The 12,735-nt window shown below is 57.7% G+C and overlaps 2 protein-coding genes across 3 annotated transcripts in view; one reads left to right on the top strand and one right to left on the bottom strand.

The window, feature by feature from the left end:
- Positions 1 to 243: 243 nt before the first annotated feature.
- On the bottom strand, positions 244 to 5,070 carry LOC130307921 (protein O-mannosyl-transferase 2-like). The gene is made up of 4 exons (XM_056552204.1): positions 4,938 to 5,070; positions 2,990 to 3,074; positions 489 to 593; positions 244 to 413 (listed from the first exon to the last, which is right to left on the bottom strand). The coding sequence occupies exons 1-4, from the start codon at positions 5,033 to 5,035 to the stop codon at positions 285 to 287; spliced, it is 417 nt and encodes a 138-aa protein (XP_056408179.1). The 5' UTR covers positions 5,036 to 5,070; the 3' UTR covers positions 244 to 284.
- GSTZ1 (glutathione S-transferase zeta 1) overlaps positions 4,963 to 12,735 on the top strand; it is a 24,010-nt gene continuing 16,237 nt past the window's right edge. The window contains exons 1-7 of one of the 2 annotated variants that reach the window (XM_056552202.1): positions 4,963 to 5,135; positions 8,880 to 8,999; positions 9,073 to 9,124; positions 9,197 to 9,264; positions 9,338 to 9,418; positions 9,636 to 9,761; positions 9,828 to 9,903. In XM_056552202.1, the coding sequence (XP_056408177.1) occupies positions 5,118 to 5,135; positions 8,880 to 8,999; positions 9,073 to 9,124; positions 9,197 to 9,264; positions 9,338 to 9,418; positions 9,636 to 9,761; positions 9,828 to 9,903 (541 nt within the window). In that variant the 5' untranslated portion in view covers positions 4,963 to 5,117. The remainder of the gene's footprint in view (positions 5,136 to 8,879; positions 9,000 to 9,072; positions 9,125 to 9,196; positions 9,265 to 9,337; positions 9,419 to 9,635; positions 9,762 to 9,827; positions 9,904 to 12,735) is intronic. The other variant, XM_056552203.1, reaches the window with a different exon arrangement.

Here is a 12,735-nt window from a genome sequence, read left to right as displayed (position 1 = left end):
CTCATACACCCCCCCCCTCCCCCCTCATACACCCCTCCCCCCTCCCCCCTCATACACCCCCCCCCCTCCCCCCTCATACACCCCTCCCCCTCTCCCCCTCATACACCCCCCCCCGCCCCTCCCCCCCTCCCCCTCCCCCTCATACACCCCCCCCCCTCCCCCTCATACACCCCCCCCTCCCCCTCAAATTCCGGGATTTCCAAAGGGTTCACTTACTTTTCCCTGTCATTAATTCGGAGGCCCTAGAAGCCAAATATGAGGCAGCAAAGTAAGGAAGAGGATCCCTACACAGGAATCTCCTTACCCAGGAGGATCAGCAGAGAGGCGATCAGCGCCACCGCCACCGACCGCGACAGACGGAGGACCACCAGGAAGACCAACGGAGGGAGCCAGGCCCCGAGGAAGGCGCAGAACTACAGAGAAGAGCGGTGTGAGCGGCCATGATAAAGAGCCCCCCCCCATCACCCCAAATACCCCTCACAGCTCACCCCTCTCATGCCCACGTAGGAATGTCCGTCATAACTCTGCCCGGGCTTCAGGAAGGAGAAGGATCCATTATAACCGGTCAGGTGACCCGCGAAACCGATCAACATCTAACGAGGGAAAAACACAGGACAGTGAGCGACAGCGGGGGCAGGGGGCCGGTCGGCCAGCGACAGCGGGGCAGGGGGCGAGGGGCGGTCGGTCAGCGACAGCGGGGCAGGGGGCGAGGGAGCGGTCGGTCAGCGACAGCGGGGCAGGGGGCGAGGGGCGCGGTCGGGTCAGCGACAGCGGGGCAGGGGGCGAGGGGCAGTCGGTCAGCGACAGCGGGGCAGGGGGCGAGGGGCGGTCGGTCAGCGACAGCGGGGCAGGGGGCGAGGGGGCGGTCGGTCAGCGACAGCGGGGCAGGGGGCGAGGGGCGGTCGGTCAGCGACAGCGGGGCAGGGGGCGAGGGGGCGGTCGGGTCAGCGACAGCGGGGCAGGGGGCGAGAGGCGGTCGGTCAGCGACAGCGGGGCAGGGGGCGAGAGGCGGCCGGTCAGCGACAGCGGGGCAGGGGGGCGGTCAGCGACAGCGGGGCAGGGGGGCGAGGGGCGGTCAGCGACAGCGGGGCAGGGGCGGGCAGCGACAGCGGGGCAGGGGGCGAGGGGCGGTCGGTCAGCGACAGCGGGGCAGGGGGCGAGAGGCGGTCGGTCAGCGACAGCGGGGCAGGGGGGCGAGAGGCGGTCGGTCAGCGACAGCGGGGCAGGGGGCGAGAGGCGGTCGGTCAGCGACAGCGGGGCAGGGGGCGAGGGGCGGTCGGTCAGCGACAGCGGGGGCAGGGGGCGAGGGGCGGTCGGTCAGCGACAGCGGGGCAGGGGGCGAGGGGCGGTCGGTCAGCGACAGCGGGGCAGGGGGCGAGGGGCGGTCGGTCAGCGACAGCGGGGGCAGGGGGCGAGGGGCGGTCGGTCAGCGACAGCGGGGCAGGGGGCGAGGGGCGGGTCGGTCAGCGACAGCGGGGCAGGGGGCGAGGGGCGGTCGGTCAGCGACAGCGGGGCAGGGGGCGAGGGGCGGTCGGTCAGCGACAGCGGGGCAGGGGGCGAGAGGCGGTCGGTCAGCGACAGCGGGGCAGGGGGCGGTCAGCGACAGCGGGGCAGGGGGCGAGGGGGCGGTCAGCGACAGCGGGGCAGGGGGCGAGGGGCGCGGTCAGCGACAGCGGGGCAGGGGGCGAGGGGCGGTCGGTCAGCGACAGCGGGGCAGGGGGCGAGAGGCGGTCGGTCAGCGACAGCGGGGCAGGGGGCGAGAGGCGGTCGGTCAGCGACAGCGGGGCAGGGGGCGAGAGGCAGTCAGCGACAGCGGGGGCAGGGGGCGAGGGGCAGTCAGCGACAGCGGGGCAGGGGGCGGTCAGCCAGCGACAGCGGGCAGGGGGCGAGGGGCGGTCAGCGACAGCGGGGCAGGGGGCGAGGGGCGGTCAGCGACAGCAGGGCAGGGGGCGAGGGGCGGTCAGCGACAGCGGGGCAGGGGGCGAGGGGCGGTCAGCGACAGCGGGGCAGGGGGCGAGGGGCGGTCGGCCAGCGACAGCGGGGCAGGGGGCGGCAAGCGACAGCGGTACAGGGGGAGTGGCCAGTGACAGCAGTACAGGGGGAGTGGCCAGTGACAGCAGTACAGGGGGAGTGGTCAGTGACAGCAGTACAGGGGGAGTGGTCAGTGACAGCGGTACAGGGGGAGTGGTCAGTGACAGCAGTACAGGGGGAGTGGTCAGTGACAGCAGTACAGGGGGAGTGGTCAGTGACAGCGGTACAGGGGGAGTGGTCAGTGACAGCGGTACAGGGGGAGTGGTCAGTGACAGCGGTACAGGGGGAGTGGTCAGTGACAGCGGTACAGGGGGAGTGGTCAGTGACAGCAGTACAGGGGGAGTGGTCAGTGACAGCAGTACAGGGGGAGTGGTCAGTGACAGCAGTACAGGGGGAGTGGTCAGTGACAGCAGTACAGGGGGAGTGGTCAGTGACAGCAGTACAGGGGGAGTGGTCAGTGACAGCAGTACAGGGGGAGTGGTCAGTGACAGCGGTACAGGGGGAGTGGTCAGTGACAGCGGGAGTGGTCAGTGACAGCGGTACAGGGGGAGTGGTCAGTGACAGCGGTACAGGGGGAGTGGTCAGTGACAGCAGTACAGGGGGAGTGGTCAGTGACAGCAGTACAGGGGGAGTGGTCAGTGACAGCAGTACAGGGGGAGTGGTCAGTGACAGCAGTACAGGGGGAGTGGTCAGTGACAGCGGTACAGGGGGAGTGGTCAGTGACAGCGGTACAGGGGGAGTGGTCAGTGACAGCAGTACAGGGGGAGTGGTCAGTGACAGCAGTACAGGGGGAGTGGTCAGTGACAGCAGTACAGGGGGAGTGGTCAGTGACAGCAGTACAGGGGGAGTGGTCAGTGACAGCAGTACAGGGGGAGTGGTCAGTGACAGCAGTACAGGGGGAGTGGTCAGTGACAGCAGTACAGGGGGAGTGGTCAGTGACCATGTGATCTGCTCTCACCTTTCCCAGGGGGGGATGAACATCGAAGAAGAACGTCCTGTTGATGTAATAACTTCCCATCTTCCCGAAGTGCGTCTCATCCCAGCTGTAAGAGAAGAGGAGTGAGGCTCTGCCCCCTACAGGACATGTGACAGTGGGTCTGGGCCCCTACAGGACATGTGACAGTGGGTCTGGGGGCCCCTGTGCTCCATTAAAGGGCCCCACATCCCCTTCTGTATAGGATGCTGTTCTCCTGATCATAAACACATGAAGTGTTTCTCAACTCTAAACCCTGTATATAAAGATATCTGCCTCTGTATTACATCAGACACAAGGGGGCGCTGCCAATATTCTGCTGGAAAGTCAGTGATAAAATCTTCTGCAGAGGGTATGAATTTCCTTATACCTATCCCTATCTTATATGAAGGATAGCCTTATACCTATCTCTATCTTATATGAAGGATAGCCTTATACCTATCCCTATCTTATATGAAGGATAGCCTTATACCTATCTCTATCTTATATGAAGGATAGCCTTATACCTATCCCTATCTTATATGAAGGATATCCTTATACCTATCTCTATCTTATATGAAGGATAGCCTTATACCTATCCCTATCTTATATGAAGGATAGCCTTATACCTATCCCTATCTTATATGAAGGATAGCCTTATACCTATCTCTATCTTATATGAAGGATAGCCTTATACCTATCCCTATCTTATATGAAGGATAGCCTTATACCTATCTCTATCTTATATGAAGGATAGCCTTATACCTATCTCTATCTTATATGAAGGATAGCCTTATACCTATCTCTATCTTATATGAAGGATAGCCTTATACCTATCCCTATCTTATATGAAGGATATCCTTATACCTATCTCTATCTTATATGAAGGATAGCCTTATACCTATCCCTATCTTATATGAAGGATAGCCTTATACCTATCCCTATCTTATATGAAGGATAGCCTTATACCTATCTCTATCTTATATGAAGGATAGCCTTATACCTATCTCTATCTTATATGAAGGATAGCCTTATACCTATCCCTATCTTATATGAAGGATATCCTTATACCTATCTCTATCTTATATGAAGGATAGCCTTATACCTATCCCTATCTTATATGAAGGATAGCCTTATACCTATCTCTATCTTATATGAAGGATAGCCTTATACCTATCCCTATCTTATATGAAGGATAGTCTTATACCTATCCCTATCTTATATGAAGGATAGTCTTATACCTATCCCTATCTTATATGAAGGATAGCCTTATACCTATCTCTATCTTATATGAAGGATAGTCTTATACTTATCTCTATCTTATATGAAGCATAGCCTTATACCTATCCCTATCTTATATGAAGGATAGCCTTATACCTATCTCTATCTTATATGAAGGATAGCCTTATACCTATCTCTATCTTATATGAAGGATAGCCTTATACCTATCCCTATATTATATGAAGGATAGCCTTATACCTATCCCTATATTATATGAAGGATAGCCTTATACCTATCTCTATCTTATATGAAGGATAGCCTTATACCTATCTCTATCTTATATGAAGGATAGTCTTATACCTATCTTATATGAAGGATAGCCTTATACCTATCTCTATCTTATATGAAGGATAGCCTTATACCTATCCCTATCTTATATGAAGGATAGCCTTATACCTATCTCTATCTTATATGAAGGATAGCCTTATACCTATCCCTATCTTATATGAAGGATAGCCTTATACCTATCTCTATCTTATATGAAGCATAGCCTTATACCTATCCCTATACTGTATTATACAAAGCATAGCCTGCGCAGTCATGTGACCACAGAACATGTAGCCTCAGACTGTCCGGACATGTTGGGATCTATAGAGGCCAAGACGCCCCGACCAGCAACGAGCGGACCTGTAGCCAGATGGGAGTTGTAGTTGTCCCTTCCCCGGTAACTCACCAGACATGAGGCGGCTCCGCCAGGCGGTAGAAGCGGCTGATGAAGGAAAGGACGGTGAGCGCCCCCAGCACCAAGGCCGCCATCCCCGCCGTCACCATGGAGACCTGATACGTCACAGCTCCGACAACATGGCCGCCGGCCTTTAAGCGAAACTACACAGAGACACCGGCGACCGGCAAGATGGCGACCGTGGGGAAGGTACGTGAACATGTGACCCCCTTCCGTGTGATTGGTCATTAGGGAGGCACACGTGATGTTGTACGGGCAGAAGAGCGTGCTTGGATTTGTAGTGTCCACAGAGGGGTCCCAGCAGAGCGCCCCCATAACACCCCTCATACCAACAGAGTGCCCCCATAACACCCCTCATACCAGCAGAGCGCCCCCATAACACCCCTCATACCAGCAGAGCGCCCCCATAACACCCCTCATACCAGCAGAGCGCCCCCATAACACCCCTCATACCAGCAGAGCGCCCCCATAACACCCCTCATACCAGCAGAGTGCCCCTATAACACCCCTCATACCAGCAGAGCGCCCCCATAACACCCCTCATACCAGCAGAGTGCCCCTATAACACCCCTCATACCAGCAGAGTGCCCCCATAACACCCCTCATACCAGCAGAGCGCCCCCATAACACCCCTCATACCAGCAGAGCGCCCCCATAACACCCCTCATACCAGCAGAGCGCCCCCATAACACCCCTCATACCAGCAGAGCGCCCCCATAACACCCCTCATACCAGCAGAGCGCCCCCATAACACCCCTCATACCAGCAGAGCGCCCCCATAACACCCCTCATACCAGCAGAGCGCCCTCATAACACCCCTCATACCAGCTGAGCGCCCCCATAACACCCCTCATACCAGCAGAGCGCCCCCATAACACCCCTCATACCAGCAGAGCGCCCCCATAACACCCCTCATACCAGCAGAGCGCCCCCATAACACCCCTCATACCAGCAGAGCGCCCCCATAACACCCCTCATACCAGCAGAGCGCCCCCATAACACCCTCATACCAGCAGAGCGCCCCCATAACACCCCTCATACCAGCAGAGCGCCCCCATAACACCCCTCATACCAGCAGAGCGCCCCCATAACACCCCTCATACCAGCAGAGCGCCCCCATAACACCCCTCATACCAGCAGAGCGCCCCAATAACACCCCTCATACCAGCAGAGCGACCCCATAACACCCCTCATACCAGCAGAGCGCCCCCATAACACCCCTCATACCAGCAGAGCGCCCCCATAACACCCTCATACCAGCAGAGCGCCCCCATAACACCCCTCATACCAGCAGAGCGCCCCCATAACACCCTCATACCAGCAGAGCGCCCCCATAACACCCCTCATACCAGCAGAGCGCCCCCATAACACCCCTCATACCAGCAGAGCGCCCCCATAACACCCCTAATCCCAGCAGAGCGCCCCCATAACACCCCTCATACCAGCAGAGCGCCCCAATAACACCCCTCATACCAGCAGAGCGACCCCATAACACCCCTCATACCAGCAGAGCGCCCCCATAACACCCCTCATACCAGCAGAGTGCCCCCATAACACCCCTCATACCAGCAGAGTGCCCCCATAACACCCCTCATACCAGCAGAGCGCCCCCATAACACCCCCATACCAGCAGAGCGCCCCCATAACACCCCTCATACCAGCAGAGCGCCCCCATAACACCCCTCATACCAGCAGAGCGCCCCCATAACACCCCTCATACCAGCAGAGTGCCCCCATAACACCCCTCATACCAGCAGAGCGCCAACATAACACCCCTCATACCAGCAGAGCGCCCCATAACACCCCTCATACCAGCAGAGTGCCCCCATAACACCCCTCATACCAGCAGAGTGCCCCCATGACACCCCTCATACCAGCAGAGTGCCCCCATAACACCCCTCATACCAGCAGAGCGCCCCCATAACACCCCTCATACCAGCAGAGCGCCCCATAACACCCCTCATACCAGCAGAGCGCCCCCATAACACCCCTCATACCAGCAGAGTGCCCCCATAACACCCCTCATACCAGCAGAGTGCCCCCATAACACCCCTCATACCAGCAGAGCGCCCCCATAACACCCCTCATACCAGCAGAGCGCCCCCATAACACCCCTAATCCCTGCAGAGCCCCTCATAACACCCCTAATCCCAGCAGAGCGCCCCCATAACACCCCTCATACCAGCAGAATGCCCCCACAATGATAGGATGGTGCTGCAGATGATTGCACAGTGGTGGGGTAGTGCTACAGATGATTGCACGGGGGTGGGGTAGTGCTGCAGATGATTGCACAGGGGTGGGGTAGTGCTGAAGATGATTGCACAATGGTGGGGTGGTGCTGCTGCAGATGATTGCACGGGGGTGGGGTAGTGCTGCAGATGATTGCACAGTGGTAGGGTAGTGCTGCAGATGATTTCACAGTGGTGGGGTAGTGCTGCAGATGATTGCACAGTGGTGGGGTAGTGCTGCAGATGATTGCACAGTGGTGGGGTAGTGCTGCAGATGATTGCACCGGGGTGCTGCAGATGATTGCACAGTGGTGGGGTAGTGCTGCAGTTGATTGCACCAGGGTGCTGCAGATGATTGCACAGTGGTAGGGTAGTGCTGCAGATGATTGCCCCGGGGTTCTGCAGATGATTGCACAGTGGTAGGGTAGTGCTGCAGATGATTGCACCGGGGTGCTGCAGATGATTGCACAGTGGTGGGGTAGTGCTGCAGATGATTGCCCCGGGGTTCTGTAGATGATTGCACAGTGGTAGGGTAGTGCTGCAGATGATTGCACAGTGGTGGGGTAGTGCTGCAGATGATTGCACCGGGGTGCTGCAGATGATTGCACAGTGGTGGGGTAGTGCTGCAGATGATTGCAACGGGGTGCTGCAGATGATTGCCCAGTGGTGGGGTAGTGCTGCAGATGATTGCACCGGGGTGCTGCAGATGATTGCACAGTGGTGGGGTAGTGCTGCAGATGATTGGACCGGGGTGCTGCAGATGATTGCACAGTGGTGGGGTAGTGCTGCAGATGATTGCACAGTGGTGGGGTAGTGCTGCAGATGATTGCACAGTGGTGGGGTAGTGCTGCAGATGATTGCAACGGGGTGCTGCAGATGATTGCCCAGTGGTGGGGTAGTGCTGCAGATGATTGCACCGGGGAGCTGCAGATGATTGCACAGTGGTGGGGTAGTGCTGCAGATGATTGCACCGGGGTGCTGCAGATGATTGCACAGTGGTGGGGTAGTGCTGCAGATAATTGCACAGTGGTGGGGTAGTGCTGCAGATGATTGCACAGTGGTGGGGTCGTGCTGCAGATGATTGCACAGTGGTGGGGTAGTGCTGCAGATGATTGCACCGGGGTGCTGCAGATGATTGCACAGTGGTGGGGTAGTGCTGCAGATGATTGCACAGTGGTGGGGTAGTGCTGCAGATGATTGCACAGTGGTGGGGTAGTGCTGCAGATGATTGCACAGTGGTGGGGTAGTGCTGCAGATGATTGCACCGGGGTGCTGCAGATGATTGCACAGTGGTGGGGTAGTGCTGCAGATGATTGCACAGTGGTGGGGTAGTGCTGCAGATGATTGCACAGTGGTGGGGTAGTGCTGCAGATGATTGCACCGGGGTGCTGCAGATGATTGCACAGTGGTGGGGTAGTTCTGCAGATGATTGCACCGGGGTGCTGCAGATGATTGCACAGTGGTGGGGTAGTTCTGCAGATGATTGCACCAGGGTGCTGCAGATGATTGCACAGTGGTGGGGTAGTGCTGCAGATGATTGCACCAGGGTGCTGCAGATGATTGCACAGTGGTGGGGTAGTTCTGCAGATGATTGCATCGGGGTGCTGCAGATGATTGCACAGTGGTGGGGTAGTGCTGCAGATGATTGCACCGGGGTGCTGCAGATGATTGCACAGCTTTGATCCTCAGCCTTGTACTTTGGCAGTGCCGGCGCTCTGTAATGTGTCCCACATGGTGTAGTGTCTGGGGGGCGGATCCTGCTCTGCGTGCACATTGGTCAGTGCAGATCATCTCCCCCTTCTGTGCAGTGATGGCAGCGGAGAAGGTGAGGTGCGAGGCTCTGTTGGTATATTGGGGGCCGTGTATGATGTGTGACCCCCGCTCTTCTCTCCCCGCAGCCCCTTCTGTTCAGCTACTTCCGCAGTTCGTGCTCGTGGAGGGTCCGGATCGGTGAGTATTCTGCCCCCGGTTAGGGCCGCACTCCGCTCCTCCGGTCTGACCGCTCTGTTTGTGCCCGCACAGCGCTGGCCCTGAAGGGTATCCAGTACGACCAACACCCCGTCAATCTCATCCAGGATGGCGGGCAGCAGGTGAGTCTGGGCACATGTTCTGGGATCTGAGGGGTTAATCACTGGTGCCATCTTGACTGTCCTGTGCCCGCAGCTGACCGATGACTACCGGAGGGTGAGCCCCATGCAGCAGGTCCCGGCCCTGAGGATTGATGGCGTCACCCTCAGCCAGTCAGTGAGTATCACCAGCGTGCGCCCACCATACAGGGGCACCCCTCAACATTCATTTACATCAGTGTTTCCCAACCAGGGTGCCTCCAGCTGTGGCAAATCTACAACTCCCAGTATGTTCGGACAGCCTTTGGCTCTTGGGGCATGCTGGGAGTTGTAGTTTTGCCACAGAATGGCGCGGTCCCCCATACTATGAGTTGTCACCTCCTCTGTGCCCTCAGCTCGCCATCATTGAGTACCTGGAGGAGACACGGCCGCACCCCCCATTGTTCCCTAGAGACCCCATAAGGAGAGCGCAGTGTCGGGAGATCAGTGACCTCATCGCCTCCGGGATCCAGCCGGTGCAGGTAAGAGGCAGATACAGGGCCCCCCCTGCCCCCCACAATATGTCTGACCTCTCTGTCCCCCACCAGAACCTGGCCGTGCTGCAGCGAGTGGGAGACGGGAAGCTGGAGTGGGCGCAGCACTTCATCACCAAAGGCTTCCAAGGTGAGAGGGGCAGAATGTGGGCACAGTGTAATGGGGGGCAGGATGTGGGCACAGTGTAATGGGGGGCAGAATGTGGGCACAGTGTAATAGGGGGCAGAATGTGGGGCACAGTGTAATGGGGGCAGAATGTGGGGCACAGTGTAATGGGGGGCAGAATGTGGGGCACAGTGTAATGGGGGGGCAGAATGTGGGCACAGTGTAATGGGGTGCAAGATGTGGGGCACAGTGTAATGGGGTGCAAGATGTGGGCACAGTGTAATGGGGTGCAGGATGTGGGCACAGTGTAATGGGGGCAGAATGTGGGCACAGTGTAATGGGGGGCAGGATGTGGGGCACAGTGTAATGGTTGCAGAATGTGGAGCACAGTGTAATGGGGGGCAGGATGTGGGCACAGTGTAATGGGGGGCAGAATGTGGGGCACAGTGTAATGGGGGCAGAATGTGGGGCACAGTGTAATGGGGTGCAGAATGTGGGCACAGTGTAATGGGGGCAGAATGTGGGGCACAGTGTAATGGGGGCAGAATGTGGGGCACAGTGTAATGGGGGCAGAATGTGGGGCACAGTGTAATGGGGGGCAGAATGTGGGGCACAGTGTAATGGGGGCAGAATGTGGGCACAGTGTAATGGGGTGCAGAATGTGCGCACAGTGTAATGGGGGGCAGAATGTGGTGCACAGTGTAATGGGGGGCAGAATGTGGGGCACAGTGTAATGGGGGGCAGAATGTGGGCACAGTGTAATGGGGGGCAGAATGTGGTGCACAGTGTAATGGGGGGCAGAATGTGGGGCACAGTGTAATGGGGGGCAGAATGTGGGCACAGTGTAATGGGGTGCAGAATGTGGGCACAGTGTAATGGGGGGCAGAATGTGGGGCACAGTGTAATGGGGGCAGAATGTGGGGCACAGTGTAATGGGGGGCAGAATGTGGGGCACAGTGTAATGGGGGGCAGAATGTGGGCACAGTGTAATGGGGTGCAGAATGTGGGCACAGTGTAATGGGGGGCAGAATGTGGGGCACAGTGTAATGGGGGCAGAATGTGGGGCACAGTGTAATGGGGGCAGGATGTGGGGCACAGTGTAATGGGGGGCAGGATGTGGGCACAGTGTAATGGGGGCAGAATGTGGGGCACAGTGTAATGGGGGCAGAATGTGGGGCACAGTGTAATGGGGGCAGAATGTGGGGCACAGTGTAATGGGGGCAGAATGTGGGGCACAGTGTAATGGGGGCAGAATGTGGGCACAGTGTAATGGCGGACAGAATGTGGGCACAGTGTAATGGGGGCAGAATGTTGGCACAGTGTAATGGGGGGCAGAATGTGGGGCACAGTGTAAAGGGGTGCAGGAGGCCCGAGGGGCAGAATGTGGGGCACAGTGTAATGGGGTGCAGGATGTGGGGCACAGTGTAATGGGGTGCAGAATGTGGGGCACAGTGTAATGGGGTGCAGAATGTGGGCACAGTGTAATGGGGGCAGAATGTGGGCACAGTGTAATGGGGGGCAGAATGTGGGGCACAGTGTAATGGGGTGCAGGATGTGGGACACAGTGTAATGGGGGCAGAATGTGGGCACAGTGTAATGGGGTGCAGGAGGCCCGAGGGGCAGAATGTGGGCCACAGTGTAATGGGGTGCAGGATGTGGGGCACAACGTAATGGGGTGCAGGATGTGGGACATAGTGTAATGGGGTGCAGAATGTGGGGCACAGTGTAATGGGGGCAGAATGTGGGGCACAGTGTAATGGGGGCAGAATGTGGGGCACAGTGTAATGGGGGGGCAGAATGTGGGCACAGTGTAATGGGGGGCAGAATGTGGGCACAGTGTAATGGGGGGCAGAATGTGGTGCACAGTGTAATGGGGGCAGAATGTGGGGCACAGTGTAATGGGGGGCAGAATGTGGGCACAGTGTAATGGGGGGCAGAATGTGGGCACAGTGTAATGGGGTGCAGAATGTGGGCACAGTGTAATGGGGGGCAGAATGTGGGGCACAGTGTAATGGGGGCAGAATGTGGGGCACAGTGTAATGGGGGGCAGGATGTGGGGCACAGTGTAATGGGGGGCAGGATGTGGGCACAGTGTAATGGGGGCAGAATGTGGGGCACAGTGTAATGGGGGCAGAATGTGGGGCACAGTGTAATGGGGGCAGAATGTGGGGCACAGTGTAATGGGGGCAGAATGTGGGGCACAGTGTAATGGGGGCAGAATGTGGGCACAGTGTAATGGCGGACAGAATGTGGGCACAGTGTAATGGGGGCAGAATGTGGGCACAGTGTAATGGGGGGCAGAATGTGGGGCACAGTGTAAAGGGGTGCAGGAGGCCCGAGGGGCAGAATGTGGGGCACAGTGTAATGGGGTGCAGGATGTGGGCACAGTGTAATGGGGTGCAGAATGTGGGGCACAGTGTAATGGGGTGCAGAATGTGGGCACAGTGTAATGGGGGCAGAATGTGGGCACAGTGTAATGGGGGGCAGAATGTGGGGCACAGTGTAATGGGGTGCAGGATGTGGGACACAGTGTAATGGGGGCAGAATGTGGGCACAGTGTAATGGGGTGCAGGAGGCCCGAGGGGCAGAATGTGGGCCACAGTGTAATGGGGTGCAGGATGTGGGGCACAACGTAATGGGGTGCAGGATGTGGGACATAGTGTAATGGGGTGCAGAATGTGGGGCACAGTGTAATGGGGTGCAGGATGTGGGGCACAGTGTAATGATGTGGGGCACAGTGTAATGGGGGGCAAAATGTGTGCACAGTGTAATGGGGTGCAGGATGTGGGGCACAGTGTAATGGGGTGCAGGATGTGGGGCACAGTGTAATGGGGTACAGAATGTGGGGCACAGTGT

This window comes from Hyla sarda, unplaced genomic scaffold, assembly GCF_029499605.1.
Source record: "Hyla sarda isolate aHylSar1 unplaced genomic scaffold, aHylSar1.hap1 scaffold_1444, whole genome shotgun sequence".
Lineage (NCBI taxonomy): Eukaryota > Metazoa > Chordata > Amphibia > Anura > Hylidae > Hyla > Hyla sarda.
Note: the sequence above shows the minus strand (reverse complement) of the source record. Positions and strands in the feature narration are given on the sequence as shown.

Excerpts from the sequence above, each read along its gene's own strand:
- LOC130307921 (XM_056552204.1), bottom strand. The coding sequence starts at position 5,035 with ATGGTGACGGCGGGGATGGCGGCCTTGGTGCTGGGGGCGCTCACCGTC. Across the intron at positions 3,075-4,937 it reads GCGGAGCCGCCTCATGTCTG|CTGGGATGAGACGCACTTCG; the intron begins GTGAGTTACCGG and ends CTTCTCTTACAG. Across the intron at positions 414-488 it reads CCTACGTGGGCATGAGAGGG|TTCTGCGCCTTCCTCGGGGC; the intron begins GTGAGCTGTGAG and ends TCTTCTCTGTAG.